This window comes from Phocoena phocoena, chromosome X (assembly GCF_963924675.1).
Source record: "Phocoena phocoena chromosome X, mPhoPho1.1, whole genome shotgun sequence".
NCBI lineage: Eukaryota > Metazoa > Chordata > Mammalia > Artiodactyla > Phocoenidae > Phocoena > Phocoena phocoena.
In genome coordinates this window covers 46,735,697-46,759,879 of record NC_089240.1, presented here as the reverse complement: position 1 = coordinate 46,759,879, position 24,183 = coordinate 46,735,697, and the positions used below count along the sequence as shown (strand labels likewise).

At 40.1% G+C, this 24,183-nt stretch overlaps 1 protein-coding gene across 1 annotated transcript in view; it reads left to right on the top strand.

Annotated features, from left to right (window-relative positions):
* The first annotated feature begins 664 nt into the window (after positions 1 to 664).
* Positions 665 to 24,183, top strand: part of FAM120C (family with sequence similarity 120 member C) — a 134,164-nt gene continuing 110,645 nt past the window's right edge. The window contains exon 1 of the mRNA XM_065900771.1: positions 665 to 1,357. Within this exon, the coding sequence (XP_065756843.1) occupies positions 665 to 1,357 (693 nt within the window). The remainder of the gene's footprint in view (positions 1,358 to 24,183) is intronic.

The window sequence follows — 24,183 nt, the reverse complement described above, 5'->3', positions numbered from 1 at the left end:
ATTTTAGCATACTTTAGCTGAATTCAATTAAACCACTCTACTTCCTTTCCCATGATGCATCACTCTCCCCCAACTCCTTTTCCTGGGAAAGGCGGTAAATAGCCTGAAGCAACTCGGTGGATGCAAAGAGCTGGAGTGCAAATCCTAAACGCATATCACACCCCTCCCCTTGAGACCCAGTGAATGCAAGGGCTGACAGGGGTGGTAATCTTGTTCCAACACTGTATCCCGAGGCCGTAGAGGAGACTACAACTCCCAGAATGCCCCGCCCCGCTCCCCCTCCTCCAGCTAGAAAGCGTGTACCATAGAGAAGACGAGGTAACATGGCTCCTGGAGGTAGAAGTAAGACGCTTCACCCCTTTTGAAGCGGTGAAGAGCGGCCATAGAGGGATAAGAGAGAAGTGACTAGAGGCCGTCATCGCTTTTATCCTCCCAGCCTCTCCAGAGTCCGGTCGGCCTCACCACTCCTCTCCACCCAAATCCAGTCTGTGGTCTCCTCCCCACGCCTCCCTTATTCCCTCGCTAGCTCACCCCGCCCCTCGGGAATCCTTTGCCCGCCCCCTCGCCCCCCGCGGAGTGCGCACGCGCCCGCCCCCAGCTTCGCGCCCAGATCGCCGCCTAGCCTGCTCGCGCAGCCGCCGTCTCGTCTGCCCACCGACGAAGCATGGGCGTCCAGGGCTTCCAAGAGTTCCTGGAGAAGCGCTGTCCCGGGGCTGTTGTGCCCGTGGACCTCCTCAAACTCGCGCGTACGGTCTCGCGCCAGCAGCAGCAGCAGCAGCAGCAGCATCGCCCGCTGCCGCCTACGGCAGCCCTAGCGCCCGGGGCTCCACGCGCCGCCAGGGGCTCCGCGCCTCTGCAACCGCCGCTCGCGCCCGCTGCCTTGGGTGCCTACTCCGGGGGCGCGGGGCCGACTCGGCACCATCACCCCGCTCACCACTTCCACCATCACGGCCAGGCGCACCCCGGGCTGCACCCGCCGCCGCCGCCCCCTCCGCTGCCCGGGGCCCGGGTGCTGGTGGACGCGGGCTCAGCGCTGCCTCGGCTTTATGGCGGCTACCAGACGGATTGGGTGTGTGGCGGCCAATGGAACGCCATGCTGGGCTACTTGTCAGCGCTATGTCAGGCTTGTGCCTATCCCGGCGGCGACGGCTTGGAGTTGGTGGTCATGTTCCCCGGGGGCCTGGGCAAGGACCGGCTGGCCGAGTGGGGCCGTCGGTGCCAGGCCGAGCGGCAGACAGCGCAACTGATCGTGGGACACGTGGGCAACAAGGGCACCCCTCCTCCACGGGCCTGGTTCCTGCCACCGGCCTGCCTGAGCCACTGCGTGAGGCTAGCGCTCATCCGCTTCCGGGTCAAGGTGAGGGAGGGGCCGGATCTTAAATAATATGCCCCACACCTATTCCCTCCCAACTAAACACCTAACCACCCACCCACTTACCTGTCTCCCATCCACCCACTCAGCGCCCAGTCAGCTAACCCACTTGCCTAACTACCCTCGATCATTTTATCCATCTACCCAACCCTTCATACCACGCCCTACCGATTCGCTCACCTGCATAACCACATCTCTACCCATGTCATCCCAATAACCCCCTTTATCCAATTGGCCTATCCCTAGGCTTTAGCAGAATTTATTTTGTAGCTCCATCTTTCTCCTGCTGTCTTCTGCCTCAAGCTGAAATGCCATTTTCCAGATTTTTCCAGTTGACATCTCTCTTCTATGTCTTTTTCCAACCTTGCAGCAAATCAGTTAAACGTGTTAGTTGAGCACCTTTCTTCTACAGCTTTTCCCCGAATTTTGAACCAGTGCTTCTTTTGCACCCATCTGTTCATTCATCCTCTTTCATTTCAACATGTTTCTACCTCATCCTTCCTTAGCCTAAACAAACGAACAAACAAACCCACTGGTTCAGTCGCTTTTAAACAAGTATTAACCCACTAAGAGTAAGGGGTTTAAAAGACATGTGAGACATGGTTCCTGCCCTTGGAAAATCAAATATATCAAATATATACACAGGAAACATTTATTTAATGGTATAAATGTGTATGTGATTATGCTTTATGGTACAGATTGATACCTGTTTTGTGTGTGGGGGGGAATGTCTGTGGGCTAAAATGGTCAGAGGAGGCTTCCTTGAAGTTGGACCTCACCTGGGTCTTCAAGGATGAATTGGATTTGAATTGGTTACAGGTTTGGGAAGAGGCTTATTTAAGCAGGAGAAAGAAAATGAACAGAAGCAAACGGGAATATCAAGCATGTGAGGCCCCACGGGCAGTTCAGTCTAATCTCTGCATGTAGTTGGTCACTGCATATGGGGCCTGGAGAACAGCTTGGCAGCAACCCCAGTTCTTGGCACAACTGCTATTGCTCTGTTGCTTTTCCATACTCTTGGGTTTCAAGTTCCTACGTGTAGGGAATAGCAAGGCTTGAGAAGTAGAGGAGGTGGGCAGGAAGAAGAAAAAGAAAAGCAGTACAGGGTTGGGTAGGACAAAACCACAAACCCATTCCCCAGCCAAGGCTCTTGGGGATGTGTGCACAGTCAGAAGATAGGATATGGAATTGTGGGAATCAGAAACTAAAGAAATGGTGCTGGGTGGAGTAATGAGGAAAAAAATCTCAGCTGAGAGACTGAAAGACCTGCATAAAGAAACTCACAGTGGTCATAGAGCTTGTGGCTAGAGTCCAGTCATGCTAGACTCCTTGTGCCCAGCATCTAATCTGTGCCTAGGCTGAGTAATTATAGCTGTTTTTAATATTTTTTTTAAAAAATTCAATCACGAGCTATCTCAAACATACAAAGTAGGAGAAAAAATATGTCAGACACTCATTTGCTTGCCTTCCTGACTGAGCATTTTTCAGTAGATTCTTCTTTTATGGCCATTCTTTCCACTTTGTTTTCACTGCTACCACTCGAGCTTTAAGGACTTTTTACCTCATTGTCATTATTAACTTGGTTGCCGGCAACAGTGACTAACATTGATGGAATGCTTACTATGTGCCAGCTGCTAATCTGTGTGCTTTAACAACAACAACAAAAATGATCTCATTTGATCCTCACGATAACCTGTGAAGCAGTATTAGCCGTTTTTCAAATGAGGAAACTGAGGCACAGGAGGTTTAGAAACTTGCCCAAAGTCACCCGGCAATAAATGGCAGAGCTGGGATTCTGGGAGTCATGCCCAGGCAATCTGACTCCAAAGCTCATGCTCTTAACAGCGGTGCTCTAAGATGAATCTTTCTAAAGTGCCGGTGTGATTAAATCATTCCCACACTGGACTAAAATCTTCCTTGGTTCCTGGGTAAAGACAGGTCTGGGCTATTCATTTATATTATTTATTGAGTGCCTGCTATAGGCTAGGTACTGTACTGGTTGCTGAGGATTCAGAGTGAAGTAAGGGGATCCCTGCCCTCACGGAGGTCAGAGTTTAGTAAGAGTCAGACTGAAAACAAGAGTTACAGATACCGTGAGCTAATTGCTAATGATGAAAAATGTGGCATTGGTTAATTCTGGGTGAGGGCGTGAAAGTTGGGGGAGGTTTCACAGATTGGTACTGAGCCTTGAGGAGGGCTGGGAAGGATGGTTCAGAGTGGGCAAGGATGTGGAGATGTAAAATGGCCTACTGTGAGCTCTGAATAGATTTTGATTGGAGGTTGGCAGGAATTGAACACTGAGTATGGGTTTGAGTTTTTCCAGCTTTTTTGTTCATACACCTCATCAGTGAAAATTTTTGAGAAGCAACCCTAATATGGCCTACTAAGATTCTTCATTACACATAGTTTTATTTTTAAAATCCCAGCAGTTTGTAAAAAAATAAGATGGATTGATAGGTGATAAAGCAAATGTAGTAAAAATGGTAGAATCTCAGTCGTGACTTTTCTAATGTTCACTGTAAAATTATTTCAACTTTGCTATATGTTTAAAGTTTTTCTTAATAAAATGTTGGGGGGAAATTTCCCAGCAGCGCTCTTCAGTCATGAGTACCACCGTTTGTGAAATACATGTCTTGTTCCCCATGCTAGATTATAAACAAACTCTTTATCTTTTCATAGTCTCCATAATAACTTGTATATTTTAGGTGCAGGATACATTTTTTTCCCTGAATGAAAAGGTTAGTGATCTAAGAATGCATTGTAGGAGTGACTTTTTAAAAGTGTGTAGTGTGGCTCTTAAAATAGTGGATTTAAGACTGGCTCCAAAAGTGCATATGTAAAGTATCTGTAGATGTTATCAGCCAGTGAAGTTTTCTCTCCCGGTTCTGGTCAGTGACTGTTGTTGTTGTTGCTGTTGGAGTGATGGAGAACTTCCTGGTTTGTAACACAGACTTGAAAGGTATTGGTTAATAACTCATTGTGGTTTGCCTTTTCAGAGGAATGTTCCACTATCTTGGAGATAGCAGGTTTTCACTTGAATGATCTGCATGCCTACCATATCTTTTGATTGAGATGCTAGTGCTTCAGAGCAAAACCCACTAGTGTTTTTCTCCTCTCCTTGGTTCTGTTCTTGAGACTAGGTCACAGGATGGGCCTTTATTCACAATCTCATTTTCATTTGTGTTAGAGAAATAGAGATGGAGGGATTACATAAAAAGATAAATTGCTGGGCTGTCTCTTTAGATTTAGACAATTTAGGACTTTCCATGAAAATATTCAGGGTATATAACTGGGATGAATTTTGTCATTTGGTTTGTTTCATTTGTACATTCTGCAAACCTTTGTAAGTTATCATTGCCAGTAGCAGAAAAATTAAGTAAAACCACAAATTGCTACCTGATCTCTTCCTAAGGGTCTCACAGCAACCCTAAAGCAGTTTTAGAATGTGGTTTGAAAGATGATGTGGGGTGGTTAATGGGATGAATACTTTGTTTTAATGGTTAAATATATATATTAGAAAAAAAGATAACACATGAAACCCGCAGTTTCACAGCTATAACTCTTTAGAACGAGGCCAATTAAAGAAGTAAGTTGGGGCTTCTCTGGTGGCGCAGTGGTTGAGAGTCCACCTGCCGATGCAGGGACACGGGTTCATGCCCCAGTCCAGGAAGATCCCACATGCCGCGGAGCGGCTAGGCCCGTGAGACATGGCCGCTGAGCCTGCGCGTCCGGAGCCTGTGCTCCGCAACGGGAGAGGCCACAACAGTGAGAGGCCCACGTACTGCAGGAAAAAAAAAAAGAAGTAAGTTGATTTAAAGAAAAGTATTAAGGTTCAGTACTTGGATGTAGCAGAAATCATGTTGATGGTAAATGAATAAGCAAAGTTTGAGAAGGCTGACCAACAGCTGATGCCATTTTGTGCTTTCGTTCTCTAGAATACAGTATAGCAGTGGCTGCTGTGCCTCCTGATTATTTATTTATCCTCAGTCATTGACACATCCTGAAACGTTAGTGACTCTTCTAGATGCTCTAGTGGTAGGAAAAATTATCATAATAGTAATTAGGTCTTCTTCTTGAGCACCAAGTTGTATATAAAGTGCTTTTTAAATAGCTTGTTTAATCCTCATAAGCTTGCAAGAATGCGTGATATTCTTCCCATTTAACGGTTGAATAACAGGTGCAAAGAAGTGAAATGATTTTTCTTTGGTCTGGACACTAGTAAATGGTGGGTAAAAATCTGTTCTGGATCTGTATTGTTCAGTCTCTTTCCACAGTTTCACCACACAGTTTCCTTTCTGTACATTCTTGTGTAAGATTGTATACTTTTACTGGCCAGATAATATGCATAGATGCATGAATAAAAATAATAGTAAGTAGATTTATTGAGCACTTAGTTTGTGCCAGCATTGCTAAATGTACAATACTGCCAGTACAAGGCAAATGTGTAAACTCAGTGCCAAGTGAGTGAGTCATATAGTGATATTATAGGAATTCAAAAGTAGCAGTCTCTTTCTTCTCTGCATTTTAAGTCTCTCTCTCTCTGGTTTCTTTCACTTATAGGTATGTAAGTGTATACAAATAACCTTTAAAAAACAAAAACTTCCCCTTTACTTTGTAATTTCCTTAAGCCATTATCCTTATCCCTGTTCTTCCCTTTTAACCATTATTCTTGAAAAAAGAAGACTGTATTAGTTCCTATTCCCTAGCCTGTTGCCACTTGATATGTGATGTCACCATTCTGAAGGCACCAAAACCATTTCCATTCTTACCCTTTATTGGTCCTCTAAGAGATAATTGACATGAGCCATCCTTTCCTTGAATTTCCTTTCTTGGATTCCATGATGCAGCTCACTTCTGATTCTCCTTATAAGTCTCTAGTTCTTTCTCCTCCTCTTACTGCTTCCTTAAGCATTGGTGCTCTCAAGACTTCTGTCCTAGTTATATTCTTCTACATTCATTTCCTGAGCAATCTTATCCATTATTATGGCTTTAAATATTAACTGTATTCTGATTATTCCTATAGCTCTTTCTCTACCCCTAACCTCTCTCATGAGCTTTTGACACATCTTTTCAGCTTTCTACTACTCGATGTCTTATAGGTCACTCATACTAAAAAATATCCAGGATGGAATTCATTATTTTCCCCAAAAACTTGTTCTATTTTTGGAGTTCTCTTTTGCTATGGATGTCGTCTTTCATCCATTTCAAGCCAGAAACCATGGAGTTCTTCTCAATTTTTCACTCTCCTGTCACTTCCCATATCCACTTGGTCACTAGATCATGTCACCTCTACCTCAGAAATGTTTACTAAGTCCAGCTACTTCCACCCCCATTGCTCTAGTTTAGGCTGCCATCATTTCTTATCTGAGCCATGAAAATTGCCTCAACTTGTTCCTTTACCACTCTCTGGACCATAGTCCATCTTCTACATTGCTGTCAGAGATACTTTGAAAACCAAAGTTGACTTTTGTCTGTGCCTGAAGATACCCACTGGCTACTTTTTGCCTACCCTACTAAGCCCAGACTTGTCAGCATGGCAGACAATGCCATTCACAGTCTGATCCCAAACTCTCTCCAGCCTTACTTGGTGCTTACCTTTGCCCACACCTATTCCAACCGTTGGAATGTCCCAACCATTCTGAACTTTTCTGGCTTCCTAGACATACCATGTCCTCTCACATAGTGCTTTTCTTATTTTACTCTCACCATTGTGTAGCCAATTCATACTTATTCTTGCTCAAAAGTTATCACTATGAAATCTTTCCCAGCCAAGGTAAATGATGCCTTCCCTTGTGCTACCAGAGTGTTCTTTTTACCTCTCATATTTTTTTCTCTCATAGTATTTTCATATTGCATTATAATTCTCTTTTTTTCCCCTATGCTATGTATTACATCCCCAGAACTTACTTATCTTATGACTGGAAGTTTGTTGGTGATTATCTTTTAATTGAGTTCCAAGAGGGCAGAGATTTTGCTCTAGGGCTTGACACATTATATACAATAATGGTTGTTGAAAGAGAAAGGCAGATAAGGAAGAATTTAGAACCAGTGTTTTATAATGTTATAGTTTCTTTCCATGTAAATTAACTTGGTTCCAAATGGAATTGCAAAACTCTGTTAAGTAAAAGTAAGTTTTGTAGCTGCTTAGCAATGCATTTATAGAATAAATTCCCCCTTGGTGTTAGTAATAATAGCTACCACATGGGCTAGGTACCTCACATTATGTCAGATTCATTATGTCATTTAATCATCACAGCCACCCTTCAGGATATGTATTAATCTACGTTTTTTATAGCTAAAATAAAAACAGGCTCAGCATAGTCACTGGCCCAAGGTTGCACTGCTGGAATGTGGTTGAGCCAAGATATGAACCTAAATATATTTGAGATCAAAATCCTTCATCTTTAACATCTCTCAAAACAGTATAGTTGCATTTTAATAACATTTTCCAGAACACTTTTCTTATATTTAGTTTGTGTAGCATAATGGCTAAGAACAGACCTTGGAGCCAGACTGCCTGGGTTTAAATCCTTGTTCTTTTACTTACTAGTTATATAAATGTGGGCAAGTTAACCTCTGTCTGCCTCAGTTTTCTCATGTGGAAGAGGAGGATAGTAATAAAAGCTACATCACAGACTTTACTGTGAGTATTAAACGATTTAATATAAGTACAGTGCTTAGAACATTATATACCACATAGTAAATGCCATATAAACGCCAGCTACAGTTACTTTGACCAAAATAACTTGTGTGCCAGGTAGATTGGACATGGACATTTCACCCTCATGCCTTAAGCTTGGCATGGCATGTAGGGTACTTCTTGACCTGCCTACCATTCTCTTATCAGGACAATGAATGCTTTTCAGCATTTTTTGAACACCTACTCTTGCCAGACCCTGTGCTAAGTACTATGAACAATGGAATTCATTCATTAAACAAATGTTTAATGGACTCCTACTGTGCACTAGGCACAGTTCAATATTGAGAAGATGAAGCAGTGACCAAAACAGACAGGTTTCTGACCTCATGAAGTTTATATTCTAGTGAGAAAGACAGACAATAAATAAGATAAAAAGGCAAAATATATAGTATTTACGTAGTATAGTAAGTGCTGTACAGAAGAATGAAGTAGGAAAGTGAGATAAGGGAGTGTTGCTGTCAGGTGGGTCTTCTAACCCTCCAGCAGCTCATAGTCCAGTAGGGGAGACAAGTAAGAAAATACTAACAATAATAGCCCGGAGTATCTTTTCTCTGGCTCTTGTCATAGGCCCAAGGACATAGTGGAAGTGGCAGAACCACAATTTGCATTTCAGACACCAAAACCTTTGCCCTTTCATCTATACCACAAAGAAAATCCCAAAGGTATGGCAGGGATGGCAAACTGACAGCCCATAGCCCCACACATTTTTTTAAAAGAACTTCTTTGATTTTCATTGATCAATAGTGTTCATCAGAATCTGAAGTCAAATAGTGGGTTTAGGTTGAATATTAAGGCATCATCTAGTTGAATGATTTTTCATTTTCTTCTGTCATTTAACTTGCATTTTACAAATGCATTTCTTTTCTAACAAATATGAATTTGTTGCCAACATTTTAAAAATTGTGAAACGTTACCAAGAATTCTGACTTTCCAACCACTCTTGAAATATCAGATCCTCTCACAACACTGGTTGCCCCCTTTTGCCGAGCCACATTGTCTTCATTTATTGGAGTCTCTACCGATCCATGGTGTCTCCCTGACACAGTGACCAAGTGCCACTTGCCTTTCATGATAACCATCTTCTACATGGCTCCAAGTGATTCCCGCCTCCTGGTATTCACACTCTTGTTTAATCTACCCCCACCCACTGTGTGTGGGCTGGACTTAGTGACTTGCTTTTAATGAACAGACTACAGCAAAAGTGATGAGATGTCACTTCCAAGATTAGGTTATAAGAAACTGCGACTTCCATCTTGTTTGTTCTCTCTCTTTCTCTCTCTCTGGCATTTCTTGCTTGATCACTCTGATGAAGCAAGCTGCCGTGTTGTGGGCTGCCCTCGGGAGAAGCCCACGTGACAAGTAACTGAGGGAAGCCTCTGACCAACAACCAGTGAGGAACTGAGGCCCTCAGTCCAACAGCCCACAAGGAACTGAATCCTGCCAACAGCCACATGAGTGAGCTTGGAAGTGGATCCTTCCCCAGCCAAGTCTTGAGATGACTGCAGCCCCAGCTGACACCTTGATTGCAGCCTGTGAGAGACCCTGAGCCAAAGAACCCCGTTAAGCCACGCTCACAGATACTATGAGAAAATAAATGCTTTTTAAGCCACTAAGTTTTGGGGGTAATTTGTTATACAGAAATAGATAACTAAGACACCACTGATTGTTGTGCTTGTACTTTTTTATAGTAGTTTTGAAGAATATGAAATATTTCTTGTGCCCATGTCTGTGAAAAAAAGAAAAATTATCTATACAGGAAGGTCATATATTTAAAGGAAAATCAAAGGGAGCCTATTTCCTAGTGGAAGTGATGAGTATTTCTCTATATCTAAATAAAATGTGTTTGTTGAAAGACTACAATTTAAGACACCATTTAAAAATAAACCGTTGTAAGAAATATGGCCAGTATACAAGAATTATGAGTGCTGAAACAAAAAGAACTTTAAAAAGGGCTTGGAATTTCAATAGGTTGTTTTTGAATACAGATAGAATTAAGTAATACTGCCATGAAATGCAATTATGTATTACCTGAAAAAATTGCCAGGGCTTGAAAGCCTTTTGTAGGTAGTCGTTTAAGAAAAGAGTGTTGAGTACAGCAGAATTTACATTATAAACAAGCATTTGCAAAGGTAGTAGATACTGTTGCTCAGGATGTTAAAGATTGGTGGCTGAACATTTTTATGACATTGTGTCAAGAAGTTAAATTGTAAAGTTTTAGATTACAACTGGTTACAGCAGATATAAACACTGTGCATTTAAAGGTACACTTAGCTTAGCTATGTGTCTAGCCAGTAGTTCTCAAAGTATGGTCTCTAATCAACAGCACTGTACCACCTGGAAACTTGTTATAAATGCAGATTCTCAGGCCTTACCCCAGACCTACTGGAGATGAGGCTTGTTAATTTGTTTTAATAAGCCCTCCAACTGATTCTGATACACCCTAAAGTTTAAGAACCTCCGCACCTAGAATTTTGATGCAGTCTGACTCTTTTGGACTTGCCTCTGACGAGTACATCTAGAAATAACCTGGATTTTGTATGTTGAGAAAAGTCTTGAAATTTTTAGTATAGATTGGTCAAAATTAGTGAATATGACTACAGATGGTGCTTCTGCAATAGTGTTACTGTTGGACTTAGGAAACCAGTTTTTTTCAGAAACACTTTACAAAGACTTAAAGCTGTTCATTGTATCACTCCTTAGGATTCCACTTTTTGTGCAAAAATGTTCAAAATAAATCATGTCAAGAACTGGTAATTAACATTGTGGTTTGCACCATAGTTGAATACTTTGCTTGGTGAATTATTAGATTCATGTCATGGAAATCTTCCCTATTATGGAGATTAATTGACTTAGTTGAGGTATGGTATTGAAGATACTGGAAAAAATTACTTATTTGGCATCCAAAAGGCATTTGACCTGTTTCATTGACATTACAATTCACTTTGAATAAAAACAAGGTTGTTCAGAAATACCTTCTAAATGTGTGGTTGTATTTGCTCATTCCTAGCAAAATTATGCCTTTGGGAAACTAATTTGGCAGGAGATAGACTGGCTGACTTTGCTGAAATTGTTTTCCAAGAAATGAATGTGATGGCCTGAATTACATTCCCCCAATTGTGGAGTTGTCTATTGAATTCCAGAAAAGGTTTTCTGACATTATATTCTATGAAAATGAATTAATGTAATAGTTCAGTTAACCTTTCTCAATTGATGTTCATGGTGTGAAAGAATAGCTACAGTGGAGATACTGAATTGCTGTGCTATGGTACTGAAAGTGAAGCATGATGTCACTGAAATACCAGAATTCTACAATATCTCAGGAGTAGTAACCCTAAATATAAAAAACACTGTGCAAGACATCTATATGTTTGGAAATTCCTACATTTCTAAGCAGCTGTTTTCCATTATGAAATAGGATAAAATTAATCATTCCCAGTAAAAGGATTCAAGGCTAAATTCTTTAGTGCACATTGTAACGCAAAAATATAAGACCTAACATTGACCTCTTGGTACATAAGAAAAGCATCAGACCTCCTGTTCCAAGTCAAAGGAGAATAAATCAGACGCAAAAATGTAATGATTAAATTTTTCTATTTTGACCTTTTGCTTTTAATTTTGAACTTAAAATGTTAACTCCAGTATTTTGCATGTTTATATTGTTAACACCCACAGCATATTTTAGGGAAAAAAAATTTCTGGCAGTTGATTTTCTTAACCACTTTCAATCATTTATGTTAGCTGCAGCCACTGGTTCAAGGACTCTTAGAAATTTCTCAACATCACTGTCCTCTCTGCAACTCCTGTCTTCCTTTCCAAGGTAACCCAAAAGCTACCTTGGACTTTTGTTCTCCTCTTATTCCTAAGAATACCTTTCATCAGACCTTCTGATTTTTCAATACTGAAGATTTTGCTTTGGGCAGAGCAAGTGCCTATTCTGGAATCTACTTGTTTCAAATGATTTCTGAGGACCTGCAGAGAGTAATATGTACCATAGGCTTCATCTCTGCAGGATAAACAGGCTATGTTTTATTTCAGAATGACTTTTTCAGAACCTGTATGCTAGGTATTTTATATAAATAGTTTCATTCAAAGTCTTACAATTAGGTAGGAATATAGCAAAATCTCCATTTTATAGATGAGGAAGTTAAGTGACTTGCCGATGATTTGCCCTACCACTTCAATTTGAGCATAGGTCCACTGGATGCTGAAGTTCCTGCTGTATCTGCTGATTACAAAAGTTATGCTCAGAGTCTCCAGCCCCTAAATGAGCCACAACAGATTAAATAAATCTAAGTCTTCTTTCTTACATGTGACAAGCAGTTTCACCTACAGAAATGGGCTGGCTTTTGGCAGCCTGAGAGCAATTTAAGGGTACTAAAATTGAGTATTAACTCAATTTTAACACTTTTAATAGCCTTTACTGAACACTGGATCAGTATTCTGCCACCTCTAGCTTGACTGCAGTATTTAATGGCAAAGACTCTACCGTGCGTGTGTATATAGTTAACTGAAACTCCTACAGCTGAGAGGCAAGGCCACTTTGTCAATGTTGCCCGGAATTGACTGTGGTTTTCGATTGCTGCTATTCTTATGTTTTATTTATTTTTTAAAAAATATTTATTTATTTATTTTTGGCTGCATCGGGTCTTAGTTGCGGCATGCAGTCTCTGTTGCGGTATGCAGGCTTCTCTCTAGATGTGGCGTGCAGGCATTAGAGCACATGGGCTCTGTAGTTGTGATGTGGGATCTTAGTTCCCCGATCAGGGATGGAACCCACATCCCCAGCATTGGAAGGTGGATTCTTACCCATGGAAGGTGGATTCTTACCCACTGGACCACCAGGGAAATCCCTATTCTTACTTTTTAATTTGACATTATTCCTAGCTTTGTGGTTTATCAGTTTAATTTCTTAATGGTTGTTGAACTCCACAGAGTGTTGATGCAAATTTGCATCAACAGTAGTCTTGGTCTGTAATTTTAAGGTAATTAGACTTCAAGGCACATAGGCCTTGCAGTTGAAATATAAACCATCCATATTTCTATTGCTAAAGCAGACTTACACATCCTCCCCTTGACTTTTCTTATAAAGTGATGCTTCCTTGTCATCTCTGATTGCCTTTTCTTTGGAAATTGAGAACAGGTGGAGAAAGTGGACCACAGAGCCCTGCCTGAGTCAGACACCAGTTTGATGTATTTAACATGGTAGATGGGAGCAAGGCTAGTATCCCAACGGCATTTGGGATGACCTGGAGGAAGTTGTATTGCAGAGGTCAGAAAGAGGTATTGCCTCTGGATTAAGCTCTCTATGGTCAGGCAGGATTCTAGAGACCCAGATGGGTATAATACCGTCACTGCAACTAACAGACTTACAATCTAGATATTCTTTATGGCCCTATGCCTATCGTGAAATATTAATCACTAGAATGTCAGCTCCGTGAGGACAGGAATTTGGGGCTCCTGTTCACTATTGTATCTTCACATCTAGATCAGTGCCTGGCATGTATCAGTGCCTGACTCATTAAATATTGGTTGAAAGTCTAAATGGTTCATTGATTCCCTATGTTCTATGCACTGGAGGTATAGCAGTAAACAAAACAGACCAAGAAATCCTGGCCTTCTTGGAGCTACATTCTAGTGATAAATACTTATAGTTGCTTTTAATAGAAAATGTTCTTTAATAAAATATTTTCTGAAAGACCCAAAATATAAAATAGATAAAATGGAGAATATGAGCTCAGATTGAAGAGAAAATAGGAGTACCGGGCTTCCCTGGTGGCGCAGTGGTTGAGTCCGCCTGCCGATGCAGGGGACGCGGGTTCGTGCCCCTGTCCGGGAGGATCCCACATGCCGCGGAGCGGCTGGGCCCGTGAGCCATGGCCGCTGAGCCTACGCGTCTGGAGCCTGTGCTCCGCAACGGGAGAGGCCACAACAGTGAGAGGCCCGCGTACCGCAAAAAAAAAAAAAAAAAAAAAAAAAAAATAATAATAGGAGTACCTGTCCTGTCTGGTTATTTGGTCCAATTCTCCATAATCCTGGTTTGGGAAGCACAGTTTGAAAGCCAGTGCTGTAGACTACTACATGTGATTGGAAATGAGACATTAAACTTTTCTCAGGGAACTGTTTTCCCTTGAGTTTTATAAATAGGTGTTGCTTCTTCTAGAAAGCATTACCTCACTGACTGGTTAGATGCCTTTCTTCTGTGTTCCCATGGTACACAGAGGTGCTTATAGCTTCTCACGTTTAAGTGGCCTACTCTGTGCTGTCTGCATCCTGGCATTTAGTAGTCCCTCAATTCATATTTGTTGGACTGAACAGTAAGCCAGCAATTAAAAGCTATAGGTAGTTGTTCAGGATCTCAACTCCTACTTTCTTTAAAGCTCAAATGTGCTCCTTTTGTGATTTGTTGTTTGCATATGTTGCTGTTTAATCTCACCTAAATAATTTTAGGTCTCCTGGAAAATTGCAAGGTTAACAACTGAACTGGACCAGTTAGGGCCAGGAACTCATTCTGCTTCAGAGGGTAGCAGTCATCCTAGATGTGGAAATGGAGCCAGGGTGCTCAGCTGTTCCGAGGGGCATTGTGGCTGGAAGGCTTTTTCCTTGCCTTGGTCAGGATTTAATTGCCATCAGTCATTCTAGATTGTAGTTTGCTAGGAATAAATTGTCATGCTGTGTGATCTGACTAGAGAGCATTGTTTCTTAAACTTGCCTTCCATCATGACAATCACCGAGGGTTCTTGGAAGCAACCTAAGTATCTCTTGTTGGATGAGTGGGTAAAGAAAATGTGGTATATTCATACAATGGAATATCAAGGAAATCCTGCCATTTGGGACAACATGGATGAACCTGGAGAACTTTATGCTGAGTGAAACGAGCCAGACTCCAAAGGACAAACACTTCATGATACTCTTATGTGAGGAGTCTAAAATTGTCAAACTCGTAGAAGCAGAGAGTAGAAGAGTGCTTGCCAGGAGCTGGTGGGAAAGGGAAATGGGGAGGTTCTAGTCAAAGAGTATAAAATTTTGGTTATACATATACAAGATAAATAAGCCCTAGAGATCTACTGCACAGCATAGTGCCTATATTGTATTGTATACTGAAAAATTTGCTAAGAGAGTAGATCTTGTGTTCTTACTTATCACAAGAAATGATAATAGAGGCAGGAGGAAACTTTTGGAGGTAATAGATATGTTTCTGGTGTAGACTGTGGTAATGATATTTACCTCTAAACTCATCAAGTTGTATACATTAATTATGTGCAGCTTTTTGTATGTCAATAAGCCTCAATAAATTGGTTTAAAAAAACACATTCCCAGCCTAGCTTTAGACATGCGAATCAGACTCTTCAGGGGAGAGGCCTGGAATAGCAGTTACCTCCAGGGAATGGGGATAAGAGAGCTATTACTTCTCACTGTACACCCTTCTGTATTGTTTAATTTTTTTTAACCTGGAATATGTTCTGCTTTTATTCAGTAGTAATTCCTCTTTTAAATAAATATTGCAATTCATGGTACAAAAATTCAAAATATACAAAAAGATATATGACAAAAAAAACCAACTCTCTTCCACTCTTGATCCTAGCCACCAGTTTCTCCTCCTCAGAGATGATCAGTATTATCAGTTTGTTGTGTATTCTTCCAGAGAGACTATGCATATAAAGCAAATATATATAACTATACATATAAATACATTGTATATATACATACATATTATATACACACAAATATACCTTTAAAACCCACAAATGATAGTATACTATTTACATAATATTCTATACTTTGCTATTATCATTTAATATATCATGCTGATTTTTTCATATGAGTATGCAGAGGTTTGTCCTTATTTTTCACAGTTCCATCCTATTCCACTGCATGCATATGTTATCATTTATATAATTAGTCCTTTAATTAGATTGTTTCCAGTTTTCAGCTAGAACAAATAATGCTGCAGTGAATACTTTGTACAACTGCAATGCCACTGCTTATATTTCAGCACTGCCTTTGTTGTTCCAAGTGCTTTAAATATCTAAAATAAATCCCTAGAAGCAAAGTCAAAAATTATGTGCACTTGAACTTTAAAAGATCTCGCCAAAATGTTCTCCCTAGAGATTATACCATTAATACCCCTGCCTTCAATATTTGCAAGCGTGTGTTTCCCTCACCAATATAGTAATTGCTAATCCTATAGGCAAAATACCATGTTTCTGTATTGTTTTAATTTTTCTTATCACAAGTGAGTTTGATTATCTTTTTATATGCTTAAGATCTATATTTTTAACTTTTCATTTTATATTGGAGTATAGTCGATTAACAATGTTGTGATAGTTTCAGGCGTACAGCAAAGTGATTCAATTATACTTATACATGTATCTACTTTTTTTTCAAATTCTTTTCCCATTTAGGTAGTTACATAATATTGAGTAGAGGTCCCTGTGCTATACAGTAGCTCCTTGTTTGTTATCCTTTTTTTTTTTTTTGGCCATGCAGTGTGTAGGATCTTACTTCCCCGAACATGGATCGAACCCGTGACCCCTGCAGTGGAAGTGGAGAGTCCTAACCACTGGACTGCCAGGGATGTCCCCAGTCTTCTTTTATAAGGACACTTGTCATTAGATCAGAATGATCTTATCTCAAGATCTTTACCTTAATTGCATCAGCAAAGACCCTAATTTCAAATAAATTCACATTCTGAGGTTCTAGATGGATATATCGTTTACATTTATTTATTTATTTTTGGCTGCGTTCAGTCTTTGTTGCTGCACACGAGCTTTCTCTAGTTGCGGTGAGCGGGGGCTGCTCTTCATCATGGTGCACAGGCTTCTCACTGCGGTGGCTTCTCTTGTTGCAGAGCATGGACTCTAGGCGCACAGGCTTCAGTAGTTGTGGCACATGTGGCTCACAGGCTTAGTTGCTCCACAGCATGTCGGATCTTTCTGGACCAGGGCTAGAACCCGTGTCCCCTGCATTGGCAAGCAGACTCTTGACCACTGTGCCACCAGGGAAGTCCCTCCATTTTAAATATAGCCGTGTGTACGTGTCAATCCCAAATTCCCTAACTATCCCTTCCCCCCACCCTTTCCCCCTGGTAACCATAAGTTTGTTCTCTAAGTCTGTGAATCTGTTTCTGTTTTGTAAGTAAGTACATTTGTATCATTTCCTTTTAGAATCTGCTTATAAGCGATATATGATATTTCTCTTTCTCTGTCTGGCTTACTTCACTCATTATGACAATCCCTAGGTCTGTCCATATTGCTGCAAATGGCATTATTTCTTTCATTTTAATGGCTGGGTAATATTCCCTTGTATATATGTACCACATCTTCTTTACCCATTCCTCAGTCGATGGACAGTTAGGTGGCTTCCATTTCTTGGCTATTGTAAACAGTGCTGCAATGGACATGGGGTACATGTATCCTTTCAAACCACGTTTTTCTCCGGATATATGCCCAGGAGTGGGATTGCTGGATCATATGGTAGCTCTATCTTTAGTTTTGTTGTTTTTTCTTTTTGCGGTACGCGGGCCTCACACTGTTGTGGCCTCTCCCGTTGTGGAGCACAGGCTCCAGACGTGCAGGCTCAGCAGCCATGGCTCACGGACCTAGCTGCTCCATGGCATGTGGGATCTTCCTGGACTGGGACATGAACCCATGTCCCCTGCATCGGCAGGTGGACTCTCAACCACTGCGCCACCAGGGAAGCCCTATTTTTACTTTTTTAAGGAACGTCCATACTGTTATCCATAGTGGCTGCACCAATTTACATTCCCACCAACAGTGTAGGAGGGTTCCCATCTCTGCACACCTGCTCCAGCATTTATTGTTTGTGGATTTTTGGATGATAGCCATTTTGACTGGTGATATCTCATTGTAGTTTTGATTTGCATTTCTCTAATAATTACGATGTTGAACATCTTTTCATGTGCCTCTTGGCTATCGGTATGTCTTCTTTGGAGAAATGTCTATTTAGGTCTTCTGCCCATTTTTGGATTGGGTTGTTTGTTTTGATGATATTAAGCTGCTGTTTGTAAATTTTGGAGACTAATCCCTTGTTGGTCACATCATTTGCAAATATTTTCTTCCCATCTGTGGGTTGTCTTTTCGTTTTGTTTATGGTTTCCTTTGCTGTGCAAAAGCTTTGAAGTTTAATTCGGTCCCATTTGTTTATTTTTGTTTTTATTTCCATCATTGTTGGAGACGGATTGAAAAAATATTGCTGTGGTTTATGTCAGAGTGTTCTGCCTATGTTTTCATCCAAGAGTTTTATAGTGTCCAGTCTCACATTTAGGTCTTTAATCCATTTTGAGTTTATTTTTGTGTATGGTGTTAGGGAGTGTTCTAAGTTCATTTTTTTACGTGTAGCTGTCCAGTTTTCCCAGCACCATTTGTTGAAGAGACTGTCTTTCCACCATTGTATAGTTTGGCCTCCTTTGTCATAGATTAATTGACCATAGGTGCGTGGGTTTACTTCTGGGCTTTCTATCCTGTTCTATTGATCTATATATCTGTTTTTGTGCCACTACCATACTGTTTTGATGACTGTAGCTTTGTAGTATAGGCTGAATTCAGGGAGCCTGATTCCTCCAGCTCCATTTTTCTTTCTCAAGATTGCTTTGGCTATTTGGGGTCTTTTGTGTCTCCATACAGATTTTAATGTTTTTTGTTCTAGTTCTGTGAAAAATGCCATTGGAGATTTGACAGGGATTGCATTGAATCTGAAGATTGCCTTGGTAGTGTAGTCATTTTGACAATATTAATTCTTCCAATCCAAGAACATGGTATATCTTTTCATCTGTTTGTCTTGTCCTCGATTTCCTTCATCAGCTTCTTATAGGTTTTGGAGTACAGGTCTTTTGTTTCCTTAGGTAGGTTTACTCCTAGGTATTTTATTCTTTTTGATGTGATGGTAAATGGGGTTGTTTCTTGAATTTTTCTTTCTGATCGTTCATTGTTAGTGTACAGGAATGCAACAGATTTCTGTGTATTAATTTTGTAACCTGCAACTTTACCTAATTCATTGATGACCTGTAGTAGTTTTTTGGTAGCATCTTTAGGATGTTCTGTGTATAGTATCATGTCATCTACAAACCGTGACAGTCTAACTTCTTGAAAATCCTTGCATCCCTGGGATAAATCCCACTTGATCATGGTGTATGATCCTTTTCATGTACTGTTGGATGTGGATTGCTAGTATTCTGTTGAGGATTTTTGCATCTATGTTCATCAGTGATACTGACCTATAATTTTCTTTCTTTATGGTATCTTTGTCTGGTTTTGGTATCAGGGTGATGGTAGCCTCACAGGATGAGTTTGGGAGTTTTCCTTCCTCTGCAGTTTTTTGGAGCAGTTTCAAAAGGATAGGTGTTAGCTCTCCTCTAAATGTTTGATAGAATTCGCCTGTGAAGACATCAGGTCCTGGACTTTTGTTTGTTGGGAGTTTTTTAACCACAGTTTCAATTTCAGTGCTTGTGATTTGTCTGTTCATATTTTCTATTTCTTCCTGGTTTAGTCTTGGGAGATTGTACCTTTCTAAGAATTTGTCCATTTCTTCCAGGTTGTCTATTTTATTGGCATACAGTTGTTTGTAGTAGTCACTTATGATCCTTTGTATTTCTGTCGTGTCAGTTGTAACTTCTCCTTTTTCATTTGTAATTTTATTGATCTGAGTCCTTTTCCTTTCTTTTCCTTTTTTCTTTTATTTGGTTGTGTGGGGTCTTAGTTGCGGCAGCTGGGCTCCTTAGTTACAGCACATGGGCTCCTTTAGTTGAGAGACGTGGGCTCCTTAGTGGATTGCCAGCTCCTTAGTTGCAGCACGCATACTGCTTAGTTGTGGCATTCAAATTCTTAGTTGTGACATGCATGTGGGATCTAGTTCCCTGGCCAGGGATCGAACCCGGGCCTCCTGCATTGGGAGCACGAAGTCTTAATCATAGTGCCACCAGGGAAGTCCCTCCCTTTTTTTCTTCATGAGTCTGGCTAAAGGTTTATCAATTTTCTTTATCTTTTCAAATAACCATCTTTTAGTTTCATTGAACTTTGCCATTGTTTTCTTTGTGTCTATTTCATTTATTTCTGCTCTGATCTTTATAATTTCTTTCCTTCTACTAACTTCGAGTTTTGTTTGTTTTTCTTTCTCTAGCTGATTTAGGTGTAAGGTTAGGTTGTTTATTTGAGATTTTTCTTGTTTCCTGAGGTAAGATTGTATTGCTGTAAACTTCCTTCTTAGAACTGCTTTTGCTGTATCCCATAGGTTTGGATCATTGTGCTTTCATTTTCATTTATCTCTATGTATTTTTTTACTTCCTCCTTCATTTCTTCAGTGATACATAGGTTGTTGTTTTCTTAAATTTTTTAACATCTTTATTGGAGAGTACTTGCTTTACAATGTTGTGTTAGTTGCTGCTGTATAACAAAGTTAATCAGCTATATGTATACATATATCCCCACATCACCTCCCTCTTGCGTCTCCCTCCCACCCTCCCTATCCCACCCCTCCAGGTGGTCACAAAGCATGGAGCTGATCTCCCTGTGCTATGCAGCTGCTTCTCACTAGATATCTATTTTACATTTGGTAGTGTACATATGTCAATTGCACTCTCTCACTTCTTCCCAGATTACCCTTCCCCCTCCCCATGTCCTCAGGTCCGTTCTGTACGTCTGTGTCTTTATTCCTCTCCTGCCCCTAGGTTCTTAGGAACCATATTTTTTTAGATTCCATATATATGTGTTAGCATATGGTATTTGTTTTTCTTTTTCTGACTTCTTACACTCTGTATGACAGACTGTAGGTCCATCCACCTCACTACAAATAACTCAATTTCGTTTCCTTTTATGGCTGAGTAGTATTCCACTGTATACATGTGCCACATCTTCTTTATCCATTCATCTGTCGATGAACACTTAGGTTCCTTCCATGTCCTGGCTATTGTAAATACTGCTGCAATGAACATTGGGGTACATGAGTCTTTTTGAATTATGGTTTTCTCAGGGTATATGCCCAGTAGTGGGCTTGCTGGGTCATATGGTAGCTCTATTTTTAATTTTTTAAGGAACCTCCGTACTGTTCTCCATAGTGGTTGTATCCATTTACATTCCCACCAACAGTGCAGGAGGTTTCCCTTTTCACCACACCCTTTCCAGCATTTATTGTTTGTAGATTTTTTGATGATGGCCATCCTGACCATTGTGAGGTGATACCTCACTGTGGTTTTGACTTGCATGTCTCTATTGATTAGTGATGTTGAACATCCTTTCATGTGTTTGTTGGCAATCTGTTTATCTTCTTTGGAGAAATGTCTATTTAGGTCTTCTGCCCATTTTTGGATTGGGTTGTTTGGTTTTTTTTTGATATTGAGCTGCATGAGCTGCTTGTAAATTTTGAAGGTTAATCCTTTGTCAGTGGCTTCGTTTGCAAATATTTTTTTCCCATTCTAAGGGTTCTCATTTCGTCTTGTTTATGGTTTCCTTTGCTGTGCAAAAGCTTTTAAGTTTCATTAGGTCCCATTTGTTTATTTTTTTAAAAATTTCCATTTCTCTAGGACGTGGCTCAAAGAGGATATTGCTGTGATTTATCTCATAGAGTGTTCTGCCTATGTTTTCCTCTAAGTGTTTTGTAGTGTCTGGCCTTACATTTAGGTCTTTAATCCATTTTGAGTTTATTTTTGTGTATGGTTTTAGGGAATGTTCTAATTTCATTCTTCTACATGTAGCTGTCCAGTTTTCCCAGCACCACTTATTAAAGAGGCTGTCTTTTCTCCATTGTACATTCTTGCCTCCTTTCTCAAAGATAAGATGACCATATGTGCCTGGGTTTATCTCTGGGCTTTCCATCCTGTTCCATTGATCTATATTTCCATTTTTGTGCCCGTACCATACTGTCTTGATTACTGTAGCTTTGTAGTATAGTCTGAAGTCAGGGAGCCTGATTCCTCCAGCTCCATTTTTCCTTCTTAAGATTGCTTTGGTTATTTGGGGTCTTTTTTGTTTCCATTCAAATTGTGAAATTTTTTGTTCTAGTCCTGTGAAAAATGCCATTGGTAGTTTGATAGGGATTGCATTGAATCTGTAGATTGCTTTGGCTGGTATAGTCATTTTCACAATGTTGATTCTTCCATTCCAAGAACATGGTATATCTCTCCATCTGTTTGTATTATCTTTAATTTCTTTCATCAGTGTCTTATAGTTTTCTGCATACAGGTCTTTTGTGTCCTTAGGTAGGTTTATTCCTAGGAATTTTTTTTTTTTTGCTGAAATGGTAAATGGGGGTGTTTCCTTAATTTCACTTTCAGATTTTTCATCACTAGTGTATAGGAATACAAGTGATTTCAGTGCATTAATTTTGTATCCTGCTACTTTACCAAATTCATTGATTAGCTCTCGTAGTTTTCTGGTAGCATCTTTAGGATTCTGTATGTATACTATCATGTCAACTGCAAACAGTGACAGTTTTACTTCTTCTTTTCCGATTTGGATTCCTTTTATTTCTTTTTCTTCTCTGATTACTGTGGCTAAAAATTCCAAAACTATGTTGAATATAGTGGTGAGAGTGGGCAACCTTGTCTTGTTCCTGATCTTATAGGAAATGGTTTCAGTTTTTCACCATTGAGAATGATGTTGGTTGTGGGTTTGTCATATATGGCCTTTATTATGTTGAACTAAGTTCCCTCTATGCCTACTTTCTGGAGGGTTTTTATCATAAATATGTGTTGAATTTTGTCAAAAGCTTTTTCTGCATCTATTGAGATGATCATATGTGTTTTCTCCTTAAATTTGTCAATATGGTGTATCATATTGATTGATTTGCGTATATTGAAGAATCCTTGCATTCCTGGGATAAACCCCACTTGATCAATGTGTATGATCATTTCAGTGTGCTGTTGGATTCTGTTTGCTAGTATTTTGATGAGGATTTTTGCATCTATGTTCATCAGTGATATTGGCCTTTAGTTTTCTTTTTTTTTGACATCTTTGTCTGATTTTGGTAGCACGGTGATGGTGGCCTCGTAGAATGAGTTTGGGAGTGTTCCTCCCTCTGCTGTATTTTGGAAGAGTTTGAGAAGGATAGGTGTTAGCTCTTCTCTAAATGTTTTTTAGAATTCACCTGTGAAGCCATCTGGTCCTGGGCTTTCGTTTGCTGGAAGATTTTTAATCAATGTTTCGATTTCAGAAAGTAGAATTGTGGTTGCTAGGGGCTGAGGGAGGGGGAAATAGGAATTGTTTAATGGGTATAAAGTTTTGGATTTGTAAGATGAAAACGTTCTGGTGAACTGTCTCAAAGTGTGTATCCTTAACACTACTGAAGTGTAAACTTTGAAAAGTGGTTAAGGTGGTAAATTTTATGTTATGTAATTTTTCTATCATAGTAAAAAACTTATATTAAAAAAAGCTAAAATAAAGTAGATGAAACAAGAATGACTTAACGTTGATATATGAAGCTGGATACTGGTATCATGAAGGTTCATTATGCTATTCTCTTTACCTTTTTATTTTACAATTTTCCATAATCAAAAGTTTTTAAAATGAGTTAGTGAGCATGGGCTTTGTGGGCAGAATTTGAATCCTAACTCCAGTTTTTAAAAATTGAGATATAATTCAGATACCATAAAATTTGCCATTTTAAAGTATACAATTCAGTGGTATTTAGTCTATTCCACAGAGTTGTGAAACTATAACCACTATCAAATTCCAGAACATTTTTATCACCCCAAAAGGAAACCCAGTACCTGCTAGCAGTCATTCTCCAATCTTTCTTCCTCCCAGTCCCTGGCTGTTTCCCATCTTTATGTATTTTCCTGTTCTGTACAATTCATTTAAAAGTATGTTTGGCTGCTTTCACTTTATAATTTTTTCAAGATTAATTCATGTTGTAGCATGAATCAGTACTTCGTTCCTTTTTATGGTTGAATAACATTCACTTGTATGAATATACCATCTTTTGTTTATCTGTTTGTTAGTTGATGGACATTTGGGTTTTTTCCACTTTTGACTGTTACGAATAATCCTGCTATGAACATTCATGTATAAGTTTTCTGTTTGTTTGTTTTTTGCGGTTCGCGGGCCTCTTACTGTTGTGGCCTCTCCCGTTGTGAAGCACAGGCTCTGAACGCGCAGGCTCA